The sequence below is a fragment of the Falco peregrinus genome, chromosome 5 (genome assembly GCF_023634155.1).
Source record: "Falco peregrinus isolate bFalPer1 chromosome 5, bFalPer1.pri, whole genome shotgun sequence".
In the NCBI taxonomy this organism is placed as follows: Eukaryota; Metazoa; Chordata; class Aves; order Falconiformes; family Falconidae; genus Falco; species Falco peregrinus.
Genome location: NC_073725.1, coordinates 102,490,994 through 102,515,562, shown reverse-complemented (window position 1 = coordinate 102,515,562; position 24,569 = coordinate 102,490,994). Strand labels below are relative to the sequence as shown.

Genomic DNA, 24,569 nt, shown 5'->3' with positions numbered 1-24,569 from the left:
AAAATGTCTCCAGCAGGAATGTTCAAGGTGAACAAATCCAGAGCAGGAGCCATAAAGTCTTGAAAGTACCAGCTGAGAAAAACAGTACAGCTTGTTCTGTTCCACAGTTCTTTATTTCTATATAAATTGTGACAAATTGCTTCCTTTATAATGCCCAATTCCAATTTCACTTGCAAAGTTGTAAATCAGGAGTAGCTCCCCGAAATCCAGATGCTGGATAGAACTTATATTTGCAGCAAGATGGGAGGATTGATTGGGGAAGATTTTCCGCTCCTCATATCCTTCTCTAAAAAACCGTTGGAAGCATGGTAGGTTAGATGGACTTCCTGGCTTTTTATGCTATATTCAGTGAACCTAAACCTACTGGTAGCCTATGTGAAATTGTACTTATTGTCCCAGATTTTTAAAACCTAATACAATGTAGGAACTTACAGAAGTGATGTAAATCATTAGTGTTCAGACCTCTGATCCTATATGCTACAGACTATAAAATGGCGGGTAAGTGATGTCTGCCAGATTCTGAGTGATAGCTGTGTAAGTACAAAGCTGGGAGTTATTAGTGCTGTAGCTTTACCCCAGATTTCTACTGAAATATCAAAGACCAGAAACTTCTTGCAAGAATGACAGAGATCCGATCACTTGCAGAGCAACTAAACAAAAGGTTAAAAACATGTATCACCAAAACATTTACCTCTCTTGTACCAGGGTCCGGTACTTCCCTGGATTTGTGGAAAGAAGCTGCTTTGCTTCCTCAAAGCCAAGCTGTACTGGATAGTACCCGCCACTGAATGGGTTATGACACGAAGTTTGGTCAGACCCCAGATCAACTAGCAGCTCTCCTGTTGTGTCCAACTCATATACTAGCCTTTCCCTGGGGAAGACAGTGAATGGAGTGTTTGAACAGAAGCTGTCATTTCACATTCTAGCTCCTCTTTCAGGTGAAATTCTTCCATCCCAAGAGGTTGTTTATAAAGATATGCCCTTGGTGGGCTAAGTGTTTTAGCAGTCAGGAGATGGGAAACAACGGTGACGACAACGTAGGTGCAACTTTTATAATTCACATTTATCTGGGCAGGAATGGTGGTAGACGAGTCAGGTATCAGTATGACGTACCAGTCTCACTGGTCAGTATCAACCTTTTGTATATGGTGACAGTAAGATTTACTATTGGATAAAGCCTCAAGAGTGCAGGAATTTCTATCCATCATCTGATTATTTTTATTCAATCAGCACCTACTTCTATTCTTCACTGAAGTCAAAGACATTTCCTTGCCAACCAATTAGCATATGGTTAGAAGGAAAGGGATAAATTCTTCCTTCATCCAAGGAGGAATCTTAGGGATTTCTTTCCCTGAGAAATTAATTGTTCCGTAAGGAAAGGAGCAGGTGCACGGGAAAAAACTGGGAACTGGAGCACGTGGATGAAGACCCCTCTTTTGACAGTACAGTTTTTCATGAGCATGTAGAGTAATGAACTCAGCACTACATTTAATGCCTTTTCTCTTCCAAGGCTAGGAGCCAGTTCCAGGTTGACTAACAAGCAAGAGCATTAGTATATCCATTATCCACATATACTACTTACCATAGATCTACCACGTTCCCATGGTAACCCAAACTAAGGGCAATTTTATTCTTTCTTGCATCTCTAGAACAGATTAAAAAGATTAGCTGAGAAAATGCACCTCATGTAATTCCATCTTACAATGTACAAATCACATACAGAGTCAAACCCAGCAAAAAAGTCTATATGTGGTTTCCAACACTCATCAACAGATCTTTTAACCTTCATGTAAGTGTTAATCACTGGTTCCAGAAAGCTTGAGTGATGCTTCAAGAGTAACTTTAATTGTAATTGCTTTATGCATATTCATGGAACTGAATGAAGACACATTTAACATATATAGACAATATGAAGCATTGTTAGTGACTTGCAGTAAGCACTGGTAGTCACTAATAATGACTGCTGCTGTTTGGAAGGATGGATTCACATTCAAAAGCAGATTCAGCATAAGAAGAGGTGTCCTTCAACCACTTCTATATGCACACTAAAATGGCACAATGCAGAAAGATGTCAAGTGAGGATTGGGAAGCAGAGGGAGACTCACTGAATAATGCTACAAGTCATACCTAAGGCGAGCAATGCAATGGTCCAGGTTGTTAGAGATTTCCATCAGCCATCCCTGCTTGTAACGTTTCAAAAGTGCTGCTTCATCAACCTAAGAAAAATAGCAGACATCTTAAAACTTCTGTTTCCCCTATGCAGTCACTTTTACCTTTAGTTTTTTCAATTAGCCTGCAAGAAAGAGTAGCAAATAGGTAAAGGGAATAGCCCTGCCTTGGTCTTAAGAACATAGAGTAATTGTTCAAATACTTATTTTTCACCTCCGATTTTTTTACACTTTGTTCTTTTTTACTCCAGGCTCAAAGCAGGAAAAAAAGACTTTCTGATACGTCACTTCTCAAAATATTTTACAAACCAAATATTATCATTAAAATTGTACAAGAGGTAAGAATAATTAACATTAGCAGAAAAATATTATTGTTTCTTTTCATGATTATATTGAAAAAAACAAAAGCCAAAATGTTTCCAATTTATTCTTCAAATTTAGCTATTTTCTGTGGAAAAAAAATTCTTTAATTAAGGAAATATTTTCTTTGATCAGCTCAGAGACAGACATCTCTGCAAGTTCCTTCAGGATGAAGCAACATTTTGCTGAATAAAATCCTCACTCTTGTTCTTCAACTACTGGTTGAAAATCTCAACCAAATATGGAAAAGAAGAGGAAAGCATTTTCTTGTCCCAGCTGGCTAATGCCTCTAAAAAATGGAATGGATCAAAACAAAACTATGCCTTTAATTCCCTCTTGTTTGAACTTTGAAGCTCCAAACAAGCTCAGTCCCAAATCTGCACCCTCTTCTGGGCTCAGCTTCTGTGTGTGTCAGTGTGTATATGCATAAAAGACAGCTGGATAAAAATATAAATGGATAGACAAACGGTGGAGACTTTGGCACAGGTTCCACATTAATGGTTCATTGTACAAACTTGCAAATCATTAATACTTTTATAATGAGCTATCAGTGGCATAAAGCAAGTGGCAAAATTAATTCAAGCCAGTTTACTGTGGTAGTAGCGGATTTAAACACCCACAGTGGTGTGTGTGCATAAGAACACATCATGCATCTTGTAGTATTTCATTAAAGCATTTTTACTTCTTTATAATCCACCCCTGTCATTTTAATTCTATAATTTCTCATTAACAAAGTATTTATATGTAAATTAAATAAATTCTGTATTCAGGAGTCACTTGAACACCAGGAAACCTTTCTTTCCTAATTATTCTTAGCATGAGAAACCTTCCATCATTTCCCACATCAGTAATAAAGCTATCCTTCCAAAACCCCAGATTATGATAATATCAGTGTCACTGCCAATGGAATTATTCAATAAAGTCAGGTGCCATGGGGAACAGCTTCTTTGGGAGTTATTTAAATCAGCACAGGCAGAAAGATATTAAATGGTCTGTATGAATTACAGGAATTGGATTCATTTAAATCTCAGCATAACACAGATCAGATCTATTTAGATTTGTTTCCACATCCTACATATTTTACTTCAGCCCTCTCTGACAGTCTTAGTATTGCAGGCTTGTTAGCGTACTCAAGAAAACTAGCTTCTTTGAACCACACTTTCAAAGATATGCTTGCTTTTGATCAACACCTCAGTAGTTTAAAAAATTGCACAGATGATGAGCTAATGTCACCTCCAGAGTAACCCTAGAGAGCTTAGCGCAGCTCAGAAGAGAGTCTAGCCCTCCACACAATTATTTCATAAAATCACAATCTGCTTCATGTCAAACAGAAGAGGTAAAATACTTGCACCATTAATCCCTTCTGTCTAAGCTTCGGAAGCCCTGGCTGACAAAATGACATCTCTTGCACAATTCATCAATTTGCATATTTGTCATTTGATGATATGTCATCAATTTGACATAAAAATGTCATTTGCATAAATAGTTCCTTAAATAAATAATATGTACATATATATAGCTATCCACATGTGCTCCTGAGACTCATTTCCGACAAGGATCATCTCACAGGAGATAAAAACCAGGCGATATTCAGTCTCCTGAATAAAATCATCTGCAGCCGTAGAGATGAAAAGGACAAAGGACTGCTGCGAATAGCATTCACTGGAATCTTTCCTTTGTATTTTAGCATTTGAAAGATCATGATGACAGAGTAGAAGTCTGAAAAAAAGTAATTTATTCACTAATAACTTATTCAATAATAAATTGAATAAATATACTTCATCTGCAGGGAGTGCCTGATGAGATCTCAGATACATGTAAAAGTCATGTGTTAATAAAACCACTTTTGCACCATCTTTGTGAAACAGTTGAAATGCTAACCTTCCACAAATAAGGCCTGAGCTAGCCAGAGCAGGTCAGATTTACTGTGTGCCATGTGGGCAGTTTGACCCATTATGTTTTGAATTTTAATTATAATTACCATTGGTCAGATTGCAATATTCTTACGCTTTTCATTACAGCTAGTGACATGCCCACAGCAGAGGTTTGCCAGCTCATTCTCTCTATAAATGACTTTGGCTGAGAAAGCTAAAGCCCGGCTCCAGTCAGCTCTGACTGGAGCTGAGTTCTCAAAAGCCTCTCTTCCTCTGGAGCAGTAACAAGAGCTCATCACCTGCAGACAGTCAAAAGAGCACAATGCATTTTTGTCAGCCCTGTATCTGCTCCACCAAGAATGTTTCCCCAGTGTATTGAGTTCAAAGGTAGTCATGAGGAAAGCAATGCATGGAAATGTTTATTGTTTCTCAACAGCCAATATCATTAAAGATATTCCCTACCATTTTCACAGAATTGCAGGGCAATATCTTCTGTTAAACTGTTGCAGTGTTTCTGCAGTCCATCTTTCTGTCTGATTCGTTAGAACAGAACATATGACCAGCATAATAGCTGAAAAATGCAGGTATTAGGAGAACCTAATGTTACTTTTTTATACAAAAATGTATTTCACTGAAAACTTAGAAACATATGCACTTACCAAAATTATGATGTTAGTGTTCTGCATTATATATTATAGCTAAGGATATCTGTAGATCCACTTGATCCTATCATACACTATTGCGATTGCTTGGACATTAACAGTCTTTGATTAACAGATCATTAGATTCTCTTTGTTTATGGGATGAAATAGCTGGGCTATTTTAACATATTTGGAACAAAGAAACATTACGTCAGGCTGAAAGACTCTCTATAAAGAATATATGCTGCGGGTGAGCTTCAGGGTAAAGGGAAAACGGTAGTACAGAACTTCCCCCATCAGCATTCTCCCTTAGCAGAATTTACCTTCACTGTCTACAAACTGGGATTCTCATGTTTCTAATTAGCCTCACTGTCTTTATACTGAAGCCAACTTTAAAATTCCCAGTTTTACAAAATCCCATTGACTTAAGGAATCACAACACCAAGCAATTGTGTTAGTCCCAACCTTGATGAGTGAATCATACGAACATTTTTAGCGAGTACTTTCCATTACACCTGATAAGGGTACCTGAGGAAGTAGATTCATTACAATGTAACTAACAGCTTTTTAACACACTTTTTTTGGCAAAAGAGATGCAGTTCCCATAGGAATTGGCTGTGGAAGTTACACCCTTTCACACATGAAACGAGGGTAGCTCAAGCACTGAGAATGGCTCACCTGACAGCATCATTCTGCATTTTTTTGTGAGGCAGTCCTAACAAGTTACAGTCCATAGAGTCCCTTAGAGTCCTGAGAGTCCAACCCAGTGAAAACTGCTCAGCAATGGAAAGGACAGACAGACCTTAGAAAAGGGCATCTTTTTCTGAGTTTGCCTTGTCAGGGTTACTTGAGGAACATGTCAGATCAGGCGAACAAGAACAAGGGTTCTGAGTCAGCACATGAAGAATACAAGAAGGATTGCTCTCACCTCTGCGATGATCCCCACACACCCAGCAATGACTGCAGCCTTTGCTTGAGCCCCACTCATCCCTCCAAGACCAGAAGTAACAAACACCTTTCCAGACAGGTCTTCTGCCTTCAGGTAGCGACGGCCTGCGTTAACCACTGTGAGCTGTACACAACACAGTAGCAGTTATCAGGAGCTATTTTTCCTGGAGTTTCTGAAACGTAAAGATCTTCTGTCCCTTTTGCAAACAGAGTTCAAAACTTGGGGGTCATTGGGACCATGAAACTGTTTTAATCTTTTAAGAAGGAAACTTATTACAAAGTGATGCTATGAAACCATCTGTCCCAATTATGTTTATTTCTTTCCTACGACACAGAACAATCAGTGGTTCCCAACATACTGCTCTTGGGGTAGAGAGACTTATTCAGGATGGTTGCAAAAGACAACTATGGAAAACAGCTAAGAAAATATTTTTATCTAACATTTGGTCAATTCATACTTCACTTATTGTAACTGGATATGAGCTCAGACTGAGACCTTGATATCAGATTCCTTTAGGTCTGTGTTCTGGATAAGATGCCATGGACTATCTGAGTGGAAGGACGCTAATTTTTTAAGAAGCAGGCAACAAGAATTTCTTTGGTATCCAGAATATCCTCTCACAGCAATCCAATCCACCCCAGGCACCAGCAGGAGATATCCTGCTCTAAAAAGTATCAACAAGTAGACCTTTGCCCAGTTTCTTACCACAGTCCCATGGACTATTCCTTGAGGCCCAATGTAGCAGTAGCTCCCTGCAGTCATCTGACCATACCTAGCAACAGCAATGAACACAACGATACCACATGTTACTCAGACTGGAACGAATTCTGTATGTGTCTACATGTTTCCAGTACAACAACAACAACAAAAAAAAGTATCTGTGCTTTGATTTGTTGTTAAAGATCTGCTATTATCTAATTTACAACTTAATAGGGTTTATTCATTAGCAAGGCACCAACATGTTTTCAGAGGACCATTTAGCTCATTAAATTGAGTTTAAAAATACATGGGTCAAAAAACTGAGTGTAAACTTGTCTTGGCATTTAGCATAGTGACTAGGACACAAGGACACTTTTTCACCTTGTTGGCACCTTTATGCCATTGGTTTTCAGTGGCACTCTTGCTTTAAATCACAGCTGCCTTTGAAGTTTTTAGCCCAAAATGGTTGTCAGCACTCCTATGAAATTCTCAGTAAAGTGGCAATGGATATTCTCTATTCATGCTCCTTCATTTCTTCCAGCTTCCTTATCTGTCCACACCCAGCCCTCCAGTGGTTTTAACTTAGTCTTTCCATAGTACACAACAGAATAACAATCCTGTGCTTATCAACTAAATCAGCAGTAAAAAAGCAGGTTAAAATCGTTAAAAACCCCAGTGATAACTCTCTACTTTAGAGCTTTCTCTTGGTGTGAAGGAATGTTTCATAACTCACATTTTCTGTAGATTGCAAAACCACCACTGCAAAGTGGAACTAGCCAGCGCTATAAGTAGGTTATGATTAAGGCTTCAGGCTGTAATTCAGCCAAGCCCCACACATAAACCTAATATTAATTCCTAGCAGACCTCAATTACATCCTTATATGTGTGGCTGAACATAACTCAAACTCCTAAATAATTCCACTTAAGTGTGCATAATGCTTTGCAGCACCAGGACTTTATGCAGCACAGTTGAAACCCATTTGCATTAGGTATTTTAACCAACCACTGCTTGATGTCTGAATTACATTTTAGGTAAATATTTGATAAATTTTATTAGTGAGATATCTTCTTACATTGTTACTCCCAAAGCAAACATCTTCTCATATTCATCTCTGGTGGAATAGTTGGGAATAACCTAAGAAAACAATCAAAGGAAAACCCACATAAGCAAATCAGAGATTTAAGCAGCTCTTTTTAATAGCCTACATTTCTCTAACTATGGTCACACACATAGAAAACCAGTGAAAAACGAGAGGAGTAGTTCAGGTGTTTTATTCCATGCATTCTAGTATTAGAAAAAAAAAAAAAAAAGTCTGTTCTTTCTGGCAGTGTGACTGCCATGCAAGTTTTAAGGAAAACAGTTCTCTAACCACAGAAGTAGCCTGCAGGGAGGTAGATAATTGAATGGCTCAAAAGACTGGCAATGAATCAGTGTGTTCACTTGTCCAGCTTGCCTTCCAAGCAAAGCAGTCCAGATATCTGACCATCTGATTAATAATCATCTGTTTGCCTAATCGAGGGCTTTTAAATCTTCCAGACTGAGCCTAGCTGAACTGTTTTGGTCAAGAACACATACGGTGCAGGCTCAGTCAGAGCAGAAGTCATCTCATCAGGAGGGGACTGTGCCCTCCACCACTGCAGAACAGCACACTTGAAGTGAGAGCATCTGTACCAGAATAAATGCTGCAGAATTTTGGATCCCAGATTCTCCTGTGTGCTGTTGTAAGTTCAGGTAGTATAAATAAAATTTTAATTCAGCAAAACACTTGAAAACTAAACAGAAGAGGAGGAAAAAGAGGAAACAAGATGCTGATACCTACCATGCCATTAGTAATGATTAATCGAGGAGCATCCCAATGGCTGGGAAAGAGTCCCAGAGGATGTCCACTGTACATTACTAGTGTTTGCTCTTCAGTCATCTCTGACAAATAGTGCATTACCAACCAGAACTGAAAGGAAAAGCACAGAAACTGAGGGAATCTTTACATCTACATTTATGTTTCTTTGTGAAGCTGCTAAACTGAGTGTGAAGGCAGCTATGGAGATAATGAGGTGTATTCACATATGGAATAACAGCCAGAGCTCTCAACACATTCTTGCTTTTAATAAAGTCTGTTAAGAGATATCACTCAGCAGGAAACATAAATCACCAACTAGCAAAAGTCTGAATAAATTCCAGAATAATTTCTCCAGTACAAACCCCAGAAATCCTTCATTTTTAAAGCCATTCTAATTTTATCTTGAGGTCAGCCATTTGGATCTGGCACTTTTCTGGCAATCTTTCAAAAGGCAAGCTGCAAAATTTCCCTATAAAAGTGATTAAAATACCCATGCATAGTATTGATCCTAACCTGAAATGGGTAATTGAGCATCTTCTAGTGCTCATCATTTTTTCAACAAATGGATATTACAATGTGCACTTAAAAATGAAATAATTTTTGTTCTCAAAGAAAAAAAGTCCTCTTTCATTATACACAGTGAAAGAAGTCCTTGAGGCACCCAAGAGTATGCAAATAAATACATCTCAGCTTTGTCTGCATAATTCAGTAGTTACTCTTGATGTATGCCAAAAAATAGGCTTTGCTCATCTAAGCATAGATTTGACTCACGTCCATCATTGTGGATCACAAAGACCATTATATTCCACGGGACTTTTAGTATGTGACAGCTAGGCCTGAGGAGAGCTCTCCCATGCAATACTAGAATTCAGCAATAGCTTGAAGCTACAGGTTCTGTAGGGACACAAAGTTTTGAGAAAAAAATGGCACCACCGATCAAAGAGACAGCAGTATCAGTGACAAGTAAACAAAACCAGTTGTCACGGGCACTTCACCTCTGTGGTTGTGTCTTCGATCTCAATTAAAAATAGTACAGATTTGAAGCCAGCCATTTCTAACCCAGCTGATTTCCCAAGCTGCAAGTTAAGTTGAACAGCAAAGAGTTACTGGAGTTACTACCTTGCTTTTTACATTTTGGTTTTGTTTCATAAAAAAATCTTGAACAATCAAATTCTGGTCCTAGGACAGAACAGGTAACTAGCTGAACTCTCAACTCTTTAGTAGGCCAGGAAAAACATTGTTATAAAACTGGAAGCTGTAAGATAGATCTTTTTGCATTGAAAGGCACAACTAGTAAGAAGGAAGCAAAGGCCTTTCCTAGCTTAAGGAACAGTTCTGTTGTCTGCAGGCTTGTAAAGTTAGCTCTGGACATGGTTTGTTCTTTTAAAATCATTCAGAAGAAAGCACAGGTCTGTAGGGATGATATAAACCAAACTGAACCTTTTCACTAGGAATTTTGCAATGATAGATTTCCAAAAAAGCATGTTGTTTTCAAGCCACAAAGAGAACAAAATGTTCTGTCATAACTGAAACATTCATGTGATTGCTACCCTAAGTAAGCAAAAACAAAAAGGTTTTGTTTGTTCTGCTGTGAAACAACTGCAGGTCATAGCTCTGGCTTGGATAAGAGCAAGAGAAAAGAAAATAATTTTTTACTTTGGCAGCCCTTCTACTTCACCTTGCAGCCCAGCACCTGCCTAAGGGATGTCAGTCCAGTCGAGGCTGCTATATATTTCACATCAGAAATGCTGTAAAACTCATGTAGTTAACAGGTATTAGTTAACTGGCATTTACTAATCAATACACAGAATAAAGAAATGGTGTGCATTGCCATGGTGCCTTTCTTTTAAAAGCAGTCAGAACAGTTTTACCTCAAAAGCTGCCTAAGACTTCCATTTAACTCCCATTTACCAGATTAGAAAATGAAAGCATGAGTTTTCTTTTAGCCACAAATGAAAAATCACAAACTGGGAGGAAAACCCAGGTCACTCAGTCCCATGTTACAGTGAGGAATCCATTCCTGTCCCTTAACTAGGAACTATATTTGCACATTAGTTTTGCTGTTTTGTTTTTTTTTTTTAACAAGCAAGCCAGATTCAGATAAAACTAGAAGTTGTATACATTATCATTTATGATAGAAGTTGGCTCCTTAAGCCAGCTTTTGCTTATGTAAGCTGCAGAATCAGAAACCAACATCTTCCCAGCCCTTTGGGAGTGATGCTGCCCTTCAGGGTGATGTAGCTTTTTACCTGTCATTTCTGCTCTGCACTGCAAAACTCAATACCACATCTCCACCTGTCCCCGCTCTGTGGCCTTGGGGCATACCAGAGGCTGCAGGGATGATGTGGTTTTGGCATTTCAGAATAACCACCTTTATCCCTATCCATAGTTGCTCAGGATGGTTGTTCGCTAAATGTTCCTCCTTCCACTACACACCTGTAAGAGCATTCAGACCCCAGAGAATATTTTTTTCTTGAGAGAATAAATTGAGCTCATACAAAACGTGTCACACATGTTGCTGATGCCAAAGGTCTCCTGAAAATGTTTCCTACGTGCTTTTCGCAGTACTTGGATTAAAGTAAGTGTATGTATTGCCATTTTTGGCTAAAGAAGAACAGAGATTATACAACTACACCTTAAACACCCCAGCTTCAATTTTAGACAGGCTTTTACCCACCTGCCATTTTTTTCAGAAGATCAGGGATAACATTGCTAGGCAACACAATAAAGTGCACTATGATCTGGCCAGCTAGCATGTAAATATTTACAGCTAATCTGATTTGCTTAGAAAAGGACTCGGGATTGCACTTTCTTAAATCAAAACCTTTTTTTTTAGTCCACTAATTGTTTTGGAAAATGTTGCAAAAGTACCAGAAACAAGCAAGCAAAAGATAGACTTTTTTTGTTTCCTAGAATTCATTTTTACTCTAAAATTATCTGTGTAAAACAGACACATTCAAATGCATCAGAGAAAGACCAAGAACTGGCCTTTACACCATCAAACACAGTTTGGTATGTTTGTGGTATTATGTTTAGTATTTCTGTTGGGCTGCCTGTGCTCTCCTTACTAAATAAAGCTCTCCCATCTATGTCGTTCGTAACTGAGCATTCCTATATCCAGACAGGATGTTTTGGAGTATTTTGAGACAACGACTGCCAAGAATTATCACAAACTGCCTAAGCAGAATGTGCATGGGGGAGGGTAAAACTGGTTTCATGAAACAAGTTGCAAAAGCAGCAATGGCCTACCTGCGCCCAGTTGCTGAAGACCTGCCCATTTCCTCCGTAAGTGACAAGCTCCTGAGGAAACTGAAAAGAGAATTTAACCATAAGGCAAGCAATTTTCTGAAACATTTCATGCTATCTCCAAGCAATTTTTGTAATCTCAGTAATAAATCTCTTCTAAAGCATATAGCATCAACACTCTTTAGATTATTGAAATCAGAAAATACCATCCTAAAAGTGATAATTCAAGAATAAATTAAAAACCTTTTTCAAAATGAGGTGTTTGTAATTGTTATAATGGTATTTTGGATGCAGAATACTACAAAGTGATTGCTTAATTGCAGTTTCTGTATTAGACAGACATCCAATAAACTCCCTTAAAGAGCGACTGAGTGAGCTTATAGTTTGGTTGCCACTAGCCTTTAGCACTGGAAGAGTCTATGACCAGCAGGGCATAGCTGCATGGCCTCTCCCCTGCCATTTGCAAAAAGATACATTACACTGGGTAGTGCTTGTAAGGACAGACTCTGGTCCTGTAATCCTCTGGTTAATCGGTCCTCGAGGGACAAGCTTTCAAAGATACAGGAAGCATCAGCAATAATTTTTCAGCGTGAGTTGTAGGAGCAACGTACTAGGAGCTGAACTCTACCTGTCTCGCAGACAGCGACCAAGCTCCTGTATGCAGTGGGAACTGGAATGAGCCTTGCTAGTGTTGCTGGAGGCCTCGGAGGTCTGCATTAGGACCGGGACCCACTGTGCAGAATTCAGAACTGCACAGCAGGAAACTAAAGAACTTAATACAAAAGATGCCAAACCTTAGGAATCAAAATATAACCAAAAAGAAAAGCACAGAATCACATTCAGTCCCTTGCAGGCTTTGTCTCGGAGAAATGGATGTTCTAGGACATCACCCATAAGGAGGCTGCCTTGGCTCTTCAGACATTGGCCTGCTTGGCTAACACATACAGCAGCCAGCTCTACACATACAGGGGCTGGCAGGTACCCTGGGGCACAGGACCAGCAAAAGGCTTATCAACAACTAAAATTCTATTCAGTCCATGGAAGGAGGATCATCTGCACAAGGATTAATTTCCCCTATATGCCTCAATTCTTCAATTTTTATGTGAGCGCACGTACAGGAAGCAACATGCAGATTTGCTGCTGCCCTGTGAATCCAGGTTCCTTATTTTCACCGTACCTTACCTGAGCCACCGAGGGATCCAGATTATTCATGATCATCAACATAATGGCAGCAGCTGATTTGGTCTTGCAAGGGTATTCTGCTATGGGGTACGCTCTGAAACAGTAGTCACAAAAAATTAGAAGAGATACTCCGACTCACAGGGCAACCACAACAACATACCCCACAGAAATACCCCCATATGCCAACACATTCGTTTGGGTTGCAAGCTCTTATTCAGGAGGGAAGGGGAAATAAAGAAAAAAGGAGAAAAGTGCAGATCTGAAATTACATAAATAACTTCCCCAAAAAATCAGGTTTTAACTGTTATCAAAACTAAGCAAGGGGAAAAAACTATATTCAGCTTATTTGCTTACTTGTTAACCCCAATCAATTATAAATATGGTGGCCAAGAGCTCTCATTGCTTTTTAACTTCACTATTTTGGGAATCCTGGAACTGGCCTCTGTGACACGGTTGCCAGGCTAAGCAGCCAAGTCTTGCAGTGCCAAGGAAAACAGCATCAGTGGAAGTTGCCTTCAGGCCCATCAGCCCTTGTTATTTAAGATCCTACTAAGAAAAAACATCCAGCTTGAATTTCAGACCCAAAGAAGCTCTCAAAAACTGAACTAGTTTGGAGAATATGGGCCTTTTTACTGAATAAGATGCATTCCATCCACAAAGCTGAGAGGTAAGGTACACTCACAAAGGTATTCTGAGTCAGGTTTCCTAGCACTAACATGCTTCAGTGCTAACTGCCACAATCATCTCACATACCTTCTCCACCATCTGTTTGTCCTATCAAATTGCTCTAAAATTTCTGGTCTTACAGCTCTGCAGGCAGGAACAGTTCCTTTGCTGTGTTTCCACAGGTCTTAATACAATTGTGCCGAGGTCTCCAAGGTATGATACCAAAAGGAAGTGCAACCATTGATCACGAGTTTTGCTCTTTGCCTTTCTGCAAGTAACAACTCCATTACAGATGCTGGAAACTCCTGAAGGTAGATAGGATCATTTGACATGGTTTCTAAATGATCTTCCTTTTATTGAACCATAGACATTCAATGGCTGGACTCTTGCTTTGTAGAGGGAAGACAGTTACACTGAAAAGGTTAGGCTAAAGAGTGCCAACTAAAAAAAAAAAATTGGACATCCGCTGACCAGTTCATGAGCCAAGATCTGGAATGTATATTCTACACACTTAGCAAATGGGCTCCTCCCATAATCATATGCATGTTATCCTAGCTTTTTACATCAGGATATTAAAATAAATGCCTTGTAGTCATTGCCAAATGAGGAGGGAAAGCATTTGAGTTTTTCCACAATACTTTATTAGTGTTTTCTGCTTTTTTAAGCTTGATGTGATAAAATAATAGGACTTCTGTGGAATTATACCAATTCATCAAGAGGTGATATTTCCACGTAATATTGCTCAGAACATAAGAAGCCCAGAGTTCAAATATCGGCTGAGTATGCTGGTACAGGAACATGGCTGTTAAATGGAACAGAACCAAGTTGGACTGTGCTCCCTGGGACATGCAGAACAAAACTCAAATACTACCAGACTACAGAGAACAAAAGGCACTTTCTTAATCTGAAACTGTAAGAATCTGTTGAGTGATGAGTGAAACGGTCACAAAGAAAAAAATATTCGAAGCTATCAAAGAGTCACTGATGCCAGTGATGGAAACAAGCTGGTGGACTGTCTCATGCAAGCCCACTTGGATGGTGCCCACATCTGTAGTTCAGGACTAGGGTTCTCTGAAGTCCAGCTCTGCAATATCTTTCAGACAGCCTTCCAGGTGTCCTTCCCTTAGCTGGATTTTGCAAGAGCTGACCCCAAACTAGTACGAACAGCACAGAAATATGGATATCTGTGGAAATCAGAGTGCTTTCTCATTGCTTGTTTTTTTCAGATTTCTGTATAGACATTAACCAGGCCCCTGCTGGATGCAAAAAGGAATCAATCAGCCTAAAAAAAGCAGCTAGCCCCTGGCAGCCCTCTCTAAAACTGTTCTGCTCCACAAATATTAGCCCCATCAGCCCTAGAATGAAGTGATGCTCCAAGATCAACAGGCACAGCGTATTACAAACCAGGGTCAGATATAGGTTCCAATGCTGGAAATACATACCATCTTTCTTTTAAGCCCAGAAGGCCTTCTCTGCGAGACTGGGAAACAACCAGCCACTCACAGCAGTTCTCAAGCCATCCACTCATCTAATCTTACCTCTTGGTTCAGTTGAGACTTGACACGCAGCAGCTCTGGACTATTGCAAGTTTTTTGCCCAGGTTGCAATCAGAGGTCTCTGAGTAATGACTGGCCTCTAGAAACTAAGACTTGCCATGGGGCAGAGCATTTGGGATCTCTGTGTATGGTAAAGCTGGCATTATCAAGCACACAACTTTACACAGTCCTTTTCCTGTGTTGAGTGGTGCTGAGCTTTCCAGCAGTGAGACTGTCCTGGCCCTGCCACAGCCTATCCAGAAGGGTGCACACCGTCTGTCCTAATCCCATGGGACTGTCACGAGGACAGAAAACAGGATGAAAGCTGAGAATGAAGGGTCACTGTTATGCACCTTTATCGAAGCGTATACCAAAACATTCAGTATCCCTCGCTGGAAATGAAACCACTGCTACCTAGTGATACACAGAACATCCAATTTATTCAGCTGATGCACTTCATTAGTATGTTATGACATGACTTCTACAAGAGGTAAATTAGGACACAGCAATGCCATTATGTAAAGGTCAGTTCCACAGGTGAAAGCTGGTAAGGAAATGGCAGCCAAATACAACGTGAACCATCTAGTCCTTACCTCATCTCAATATCTGGAAAGAATCTGTACATATAGATATGGCCGTATAGCCTGAGTTCTTCACCAAATTCCGGTGCCAGCTTCTTCTGTATTTCAGGTGGGAAATAACGCAAGGCATTGCGCAAAGCCAGCTGCCAAAAAAACCCAAGAGAGACAAACTGAGGTAAAAGAGAAATGGAGGTGAGTGGTCCTGAACTTTAATCAGACTGAGCTGGAAGGTTGCCTAAGCTATCACAAGGGTGGTATAATTCAAAAGGCCAAGCTCACACCAGGGGAGCTCCATTCCTGCTTTCCTACTCAAGTATTTCTACCTGCATCTTTCCTTGTAGATTCAATTGCTGTACACATGTAACCCTCCCTGCCCCACCCCTCTGAATCTGCATGGAGAGACCATAGAGATTTGTTAAATAGTGCTCAACCCTATCAATATCAGACATGGACAAATTCCCTCTGACAGTGCTAGGGGGCACTGAACTACCAAGGAAAACATTGTTCAGAAATCCTTAGACTGAGACCCTGAACTCCTAGAGACACTGAAGACCATACTGTACTTCCCATTCAAAAAAGGGATCTTAGCCCTGAGTTCTGTGACATACTCCCAGATGAAGATGTTCTTGCGCTAAGTTTTATTAAAGATTCACTACATTTAGCATCTTAATGTTTTGCAGAGGGTGGTGGTTTACATTATTTTATTGATGCTACTTCCAAATTAGCTGAAGTGATTACTAGGCACCAAATTAAATTCTGCAGACTATGCTAAGTGGCTTATACTCCCTATTGCCTTCAAAGACATCACCCATGGTTTGCAAAGTACAGTATGTCCTTTTAGATGAAAGAAACCATAAATAAATCATTATCTTTAGTAACAGTCTGTTAAGTCATGTCTCTGTATTACATGTTCCGTTTCATTAAAACCATAATGAGAATAGAGAACTTGTAATCTTTAAAACGACAATTTCATACAAAGATGCTAAAAGATCTTGTCAGTTCCCTGACAAATGGTGACACTATCCAAACTACTTTTAGTTGAAGGGATTCACAAATCATATTGAACTTCATATCTTCATTACACTGATTTTTAATGGCTGTGGAAAGGATAAAAAGGGATCAAGCTTGTTTCCAAATCTGATCACAGTCTACAAAACAACCAGGAAAGCCCAGTTTTGGAGAGGGTTGGGTATAGCAAGAATTCCCCATGTTTGTGACGCTTGCCATTGGCACTTCAAAGAGTTATGGAAGCAGGTATTTTCTGGAGGAAGGGAAGGGCTGGGCTGTAGTACAGACATCTAGAACAAAGACAGGTAGATCCATCCAGTCTAGGTATCATCACCATCCATCCCAGTAAGAAGTCCTGAAAAGTTCTATAAAGCCCTCAGCTCGGTAATAAACATCCTCATTCAACACAACTATGGTCTGGCTCTTATGGATAGAGCTCTCCAGTCCCTTCATTTGAGCACGCTGGCCTCGCATACCTTAAACCACACAGAGAACAACATCTCTAAATCTAAAAACACCCCATATCAGGAGACATTTTTGTTGGCACACTTGCTACTGAACAGGCATATGGGTCAGACCCTTTCAGATCAGTGAAGCTATACTGATTTACACCAGCTGTGGATCAGACCAGTAAAATGCTACAAATCAGATTTGCCATTCCACACAGAGAATGACAAGGGGGGAAAACCTATTTACCAGACAGGAAAACGCAAATTCCATCTTCAAACACCATCTTATTCTTCTCCAATTAGATAAACAATCATTTTTCAAGTGATCATTATTAATAAATACAAAAATCCCAGCTATATCCACACCATGACAAAATATGTGGGGATTTTCAAAGTCAATCTCAGAGGCAAGCAGCTATCACAGTGGATTCTAGATATTAGGGAATTTCTAAAGTAAGAATAAAATCACCTACACCCCTAACAACAACAAAATTGAGAGGAAAACATTGCCACATTTGGCATTTTGGCTGCCTGTAAGAACTACCGAGAACTATCAAGGATGAGTGTTTTGCTTCCAATTTGGCAAGGCTCACTCATTCTTTGATCAATGTATTATTTATATTATAATGAAACTGATGGGCAAATATTTCTCTTAGCTCTAAAAATACAAGCAAGCAAAATCTGTTTGGATTTTCAAATAAATTCACTTAAACTGAGCCTCTATCCTATTAATGTTACACATTAGCAGAAGCCTGAATTTTGATGATGCAAACATTAATGAAACATGAACTTGGATATTACACGAAGGGTGGGAAGGACGCCTTGGATGCACAGACAATAGAGATCTTATAAAAGAGGACTAAGACTGTGGCTTGTTTAGCTTAACTGAACAAAGGTGACATTTGATTGCTGTCTCACTGCAGGATAAATGTCAAAGCAGGAAGGAGCTTCAAGGAAATGCTGAAAGAGGAATAACTAGCTGTGAATTAGCCATAAAAAAATGTAGTCTTGAAATTAGAAAAATTTAAATATAAGAGATTCTGAAACAGTCTCTCAATAGGAGAGCTGAGGTGCTTAAAATTGCTTAGATGGAGCCTGACTGCTTTATGAAAGGGCAATTGCCATTTACATCAGGAAGAATTTTGCATATTTATTATTGAGTCATAAACTGAATAACCTAGAGAAAAGGACTCAAGAAGCAAATTCAAATAGGCTGATCATCATGCATCTGTGGAAAGGCAATACAAGGTCATTATTCCTTACCTTTCATTAAAGCACCATATAAAACATTACTATAACCTTTAAGTAGGATGGATTTACCTATAACTGACACATTGCATTCTGAATATTAGACATTGTGCATTTGATATTTAGGTGTTCTTCCTGTTGGTAACTTCTACTGACAGAAGCTTAAGCTGCACATGCTCAGCACCTCTGAAAAAACAGATCCAGAGGTCATTGGTATCTTAGAGAAATAATCAATTGCATTTAGAAGCTTGAGCCTGAATAGGCTGCTTTAAAAAACCCACTCTGAATTTGCTGGGTTACTGGTTCAGTTCAGCTCAGTGCAATGCAAGCATAGGATACAAAGTCTTCCTCTTAGATATGCCAATTGGATCTAACGTTTGATTCTTGTGTTTAAGCTCAAGACACCCTAATAGTGACTGGTTTTTTAATTCACTGGCATTTATACAGTAAAACATGATCCTGCTGTTATTCAATCAAGATTCAGACCTTTCAATGTCCGAAGAACGTAGTTAAAAGAACCCATGAAATCCTCCTCCAATTGATTAGCAGTAAATATTTTTGTTGGGAGGTTCTCTTGAGAAATCAAGTATACTAGCCTCTTTGTTAATTGGTGTTTGTTGAAGAGCCAGCGCCTCTTCAGAAGGTATATCATTCATTTCCATTTTCTAATAAGATCAGAACTTCCAGTTTAAGGATCTTGAGACGCTCAAACACTCAGATTTGCAATCTCCCTGTTTACTGAGGTAAGGGAGGAATGAGGAAAGGAAGCTACTCCTTAACTCTACAAGAGTTTCTTTCTTAGTTCTGCCCCTTTTCCAGCGGAGCCATTGCTGCCTCCCACCTGTCATCTTCCACCAGATGATATCCAGGCCCAGAATTTTTGGTGGCACTATTCTCTAAACAGCAACATTTTCCTTTCATGTATTAGTCTTCCTAATAGGTCCCAGTTTAGATCAGCTCGGTCGGGAAGTAAACACGGTGATTTCTGACTGGCTATTCCTATAAATGCCCTACAGGCTATGAAAGATTAACCAAGTTCTTTATCATCCAGATGTTCCAAAACGTGAGGCAAGACATTGGCCTTCCCAATCCACATAATACCTTTTAGAAGGGGCCTCATTTATGGATGTGTAAAGCAACCATTAAGGTCAAGTGCTCCTCTGCTTCTCTAGAAAGTTGAAGAACTTCAGGTGCTACACGACTTCACAGGCTCTGGTTTTCAGCTCTCTGTACTAAAATGTCATGAAGCAGCAAGGCCACATGCTCCCTAAGGGACAGGGAGCCAAACAGAGCAATAGAGCCAACAGGACAGGCACCTCACCAGCCAGGGTCCAGCCTCATAGCACCACAGGGAGGTGAGCAGGGCAGCCCAGGGATTGCAGCCAGGTTCCACCAGGAGTCCAGGTCATCAGGCAGGATTGTGGTGATCTGCACATCTGGGGCCCAGCTAAGGATGTAGCTCAGGGTCAGGTCTGGAGATGGCTACCATAGAAAGACAGGGCCCAGAGATCACAAGGAAGATCCACAGTAGCAAGCCAGCCTACAGGTCGGAGACAAGATCAGTGAAGGCCACAGCTGGGCATAGGGACAGCCTCTGACAGGACAAGAGACAGACACATCTCCAGCATAACTGAAACTGAAATCCTAGGCCTAAGCTTAAATGGAGCTCCTAAGCCTATGGGCAGAGGGCATGGGTGGAGACCTTAGGTGAAGCTCATCAAGGTCATCAAGGCCCATTACTGACCTCAGAGCCCTATGACAGAAACACAACTTTTTGCAGTTGATACTGCAATCAGGTGACAGATGATCATGCTGGGGTAGCAGGAAGACTGTAACATGACTTGGCTCTAAGATACATAAGGGAATCGCTGCCTGGATGAAGGCATACCATTTTCTTCTGATTCTGAGCAACACTGAGAAGTGCACAGTCCTCCCAAGGTGCTCCAGCTTTACCTGAATGTCAATCAGGATTAAGCATGCAGCATCCTTGTTCTGCAAGGGACACACCACCATACCATAAGATTTTAAGGGTAGTTTCTCTGTAGTATTTTTACATTAAGATACAGATGCTCAGAAATGGAAAACTAGGTTTTCCCGAGCGGTGGAGGGAAGAGAGAGAATGTGGCTGCTTCAGGCCTCAGGCAAAGAATGCCAAAGGAAGAGAACTCAGGAAACATTTAAACAGAATCAGTTCTGAGAAATGGCTTGATTTATCCAAGAGGATTAAAGTTGGTACAACAGGAGAGTTATATATCTCTTCGGCAAGTCCCCAAACACACAGAACTTTGTAAATCTCCCTTAAAGGATTTCTATCAGAACCAGAAAAGGAGGCCCAAGAAAACAAAACACTGGCAGTGCTAAGTATTATTGTAGAAAGGGCTAAAACTGGTATGAAGGCATATGAAGAGAGGTACAAATCCTGAGGAAATCAGCAGAGCATTATTAACTTCACTTCTGTCAAAGCTTCCCCTGAGTGCTTCAATTAGAAAATGAACACAGTGTCATATATAAAGACAAGTCTCACAATATGCTCCGCATTACACACTATCAACAAAATCTGGAAGCCTGTCTTGAGACTTAAAAAACAACTTCTAGACAGACAACTTTTCTGTCTACATGCTTTTCTAAGCATGGAACACCTCTTAAAAAAAAGATATTTGACCTTTCAGATATAAAATAAATACCAGCTGAGCCTCTAACTCTGTTAAGAGTTTAAGGTGGAGGATTAAGGGTGAAATAAATCAGAAAGGCAGCTTTTAAACCTTTAAAAGTCTAATAAAAAAACCAACAAACTAGCATGACTTCTTATTGCATGTGGTAGGTAAGAAGGAGGGATGAATGGCAGTAGACTGGGGCCACAAACTCAGTCTACTGCCATCTTAGAATCATAGGACACCTTCCACTAGACCAGGTTGCTGAAAGCCCCATCTAGCCCGGCCTTGAACCCTTCCAGGGACGGTGCATCCACAGCTGCTCCAGGCAACCTGTTCTAGTGTCTCACCACCCTCACTGTAAATAATGTCTTTCTAATATCTAATCTCAATCTACCCTCTTTTAATTTAAAACCATTGCCCTTTGTCCTGTCACTACATGCCCTTGTAAAAAGTCTCTCTCCAGCTTTCTTGTAGGCTTCTTCAGGTACTGGAAGGTTGCTCTCTGGTCTTGCTGGAGCCTCCTCTTCTCCAAACTGAACAACCCCAACTCTCTCACCCTGGCTTCATAGGAGAGGTGCTCCAGCCCTCTGATCATCTTTGTGGCCTCCTCTGGACTCACTCCAACAGGTCCATGTCCTGCTTATGCTGCGGGTCCCAGAGGTGAACACAGTACTCTAGGTGGGGTCTCATGAGAGCAGAGGGGGAGAATCACCTCTCTCAACCTGCTGATCACGCTGCTTTTCATGCAGCCCAGGATACAGTTGGCTTTCTGGGCTGCAAGTACACATTGCTGGCTCATGTTGAACTTCTTGTCCACCAACGCCCCCAAGGCCTTCTCAGGGCTGCTCTCAATCAATTCTCTGCTCAGCCTGTGTTTGTGCTTGGGATTGCCCTGACCCATGTGCAGGACCTTGCACTTGGCCTTGTTGAACTTCATGAGGTTCACTTGAGTCTACCTCTGAAGCCTGTCCAGGTCCCTCTGGATGGTGTCCCTTCCCTCCAATGTGTTGACCGCACCACACAGCTTGGTGTTGTTGGCAAACTTGCTGAGGGTGCACTTGATCCCACTGTCCATGTTGCAGACAAAGATGTTGAACAGTGCCGGTCCCAGTACAGACCCCTGAGGAATACCACTCATCACTGGTCTCCACTTGGACATTGAGCTGTTGACTACAATTCTTTAAGTGTGACCATCCAGCCAATTCTTTATCTGCTGAGTGGTCCACCCATCAAATCCATGTCTCTCCAGTTTAGAGACAAGGATGCTGTGCAGGACAGCGTCAAAAGCTTTGCAAGTCCAGGTAGATGACGGCAGTTCTTCTTCCCTGATCTATCAACACCGTAACTCTGTCATAGAAAGCCACCACATTTGTCAGGCATGACTTGTCCTTAGTGAATCCGTGCTGGCTGTCACCAACCACCTTATTTTCCATGTGCCTTAGCATAGTTTCCAGGAGGATCTGCTCCATGACCTTGCCAGGCACCAAGGTAAGACTGACTGGCCTTCAGTTTCCCAGGTCTTCCTTACTTCCCTTTTTAAAAATGGAGGTTATGTTTCCCCTTTTCCAGTCCATGGGACCTTCACCAAACTGCCACAACTTCTCAAATATGATGGATAGTGGCTTAGCCATTTCATCTGCCAGTTCCCTTTAGACTTACAGATGCATCTCATAAGGTCCCAAGGACTTGTACACCTTCAGGTTCCTTAGATGGCCTCAAACCTGATCTTCTCCTACAACGGGTAGTTCTCCATTCTCCCAGTCCCTGTCTTTGCCTTCTGTGACTTAGGTGGTGTGGCTTGACCACTTGCCACAGTATCTTGCCGTACACCCTCCTTGCTGTCCTAAGGATCTTGAACTCCAAGATCACTCCTGCAACACTTACAGGAGGCAGCAAACTATTCCAGTTTCTATATAGGGAGTGAGGACTGTCATTACCTTTCTTTCCCCAGGTAAAGGGTAAGGTTTGGCATCCTTTTAGGAGATACCATCTCCTCTCCTGCAACATGGACTCCTTCATGCTTTAGCAGACTTCTCCTGGGGAAAAGGGATTTAGCAAAGGCAAGGAACAAAAAAGGGAGATGATTGGCAATGTTCTGACATGCAGTAAAGCTCACTCCCTACTGCTTTATCTTCACAGCCATCACCACAGACCTCTTCTGCATGCTTAGCCACACTTCCATATGTCTGAGCTGTCCCAGGCACAGACAGGATGCCTCAGCCACGAATGCTCCTGACATTGAAGTAAACCCTCATTAGACATATCACAGCTGTTCCTCTTTCTACCCTTTGACTAGGCTCTCCTCTGCTTGTGGAAGTGGACTTTGAAAGAATTTGGCTGCTGATGCCAGGGGGAAACTCCCACGAAGGCAAGGAGGTTGCATGCAACTTGTTAGTGGGGAAGGAACTTGTGTGTTCTGACTACAATGTCACATTTTAAGTGATGTTACATGTGATGAAGCACAGACTTTCAAACTAAGGAACCCACCTTATCCTCTCCCACACAAATTCCTAAGGATCTCCACCCACTGAGCATTACGTTCTGCTGCTTTTTAAAAATTTCTAACATGAAATAATGCAATGATTACTTTAGTGTGTACGTAGACTATTCAAACAAAGAGACAAAAAGAATTACACAACTAAGACAAATAATTAATTCCATTTCCTACAAACTTGCCTAAATTCCAGGATGTTCAGACTATTGGTTAAAATAAATTGTCTTTGGATCTTTTATGCAAATATACAGATGTGTAGCTTGTACCATGATGCTGATTCATCACATTTGATGTTTATTATATTTGAGGGGTTATCTTTCACTCCCATACATATGCAGTGGTTTTGCAACAGCATTCATAATTTCACCTCCAAGGAACAATGCTGGATTGACAGCATTGAAGTCTAATGCATCTTCTTTAGCCATTTAAAGTCGTGGAAGCTGTTGTGCAGCAAATCTCCCTCATATCAACCTGCGTACCTCTGGGGGAGGAAGAAAGCAAGCACCAAGAATTTCCAGTACTTTGTCCCATTACCCACTGAAATTATAGCACCATGGAAACAATTTGCCACAAAGTTAGGTGCACATTCAGAAAAGCATTTGAGGCAATCAGGTCTGCTGCCCCAAGTTGCATTTAGCTGTAAAAGAAGTGAGGCCCTGTGAAACCCCATGTTACCTTTTTCTCCTGAGCAGTGAGATTAGGTGTTCTCACGGGTGCATGGGGTATTCCTTTCCTCTGACCTTTGTTTTCAGGCAAAGGGTAGAGAGGAAGGCCACGACAAATTTCCTTCAGGCTGGTCATAGCTGCTGGGGAAATAGGAGGAGGATGAAAGGCACGGCAAACTGAAGAAGTACAAGGAACAGGAAACAAAGGGTGCAGGCAAGCAAGATGCTAGCAATTCAGATGTACCACCACTCCGGGGTGATCTCGAAAAGCACAGCCTGTCCTCTGACTTTTGCAAACAGCCTTGTCAAGCA

At 40.8% G+C, this 24,569-nt stretch overlaps 1 protein-coding gene across 1 annotated transcript in view; it reads right to left on the bottom strand.

The window, feature by feature from the left end:
• UROC1 (urocanate hydratase 1) overlaps nucleotides 1-24,569 on the bottom strand; it is a 45,131-nt gene extending 20,562 nt beyond the window's left edge. The window contains exons 1-11 of the mRNA XM_005230067.4: nucleotides 24,268-24,569; nucleotides 15,752-15,882; nucleotides 12,958-13,051; nucleotides 11,779-11,838; nucleotides 8,512-8,640; nucleotides 7,765-7,826; nucleotides 6,698-6,764; nucleotides 5,972-6,115; nucleotides 2,128-2,216; nucleotides 1,583-1,645; nucleotides 692-871 (exon numbers count right to left, since the gene is read on the bottom strand). Of these exons, the coding sequence (XP_005230124.1) occupies nucleotides 692-871; nucleotides 1,583-1,645; nucleotides 2,128-2,216; nucleotides 5,972-6,115; nucleotides 6,698-6,764; nucleotides 7,765-7,826; nucleotides 8,512-8,640; nucleotides 11,779-11,838; nucleotides 12,958-13,051; nucleotides 15,752-15,882; nucleotides 24,268-24,393 (1,145 nt within the window). The 5' untranslated portion in view covers nucleotides 24,394-24,569. The remainder of the gene's footprint in view (nucleotides 1-691; nucleotides 872-1,582; nucleotides 1,646-2,127; nucleotides 2,217-5,971; nucleotides 6,116-6,697; nucleotides 6,765-7,764; nucleotides 7,827-8,511; nucleotides 8,641-11,778; nucleotides 11,839-12,957; nucleotides 13,052-15,751; nucleotides 15,883-24,267) is intronic.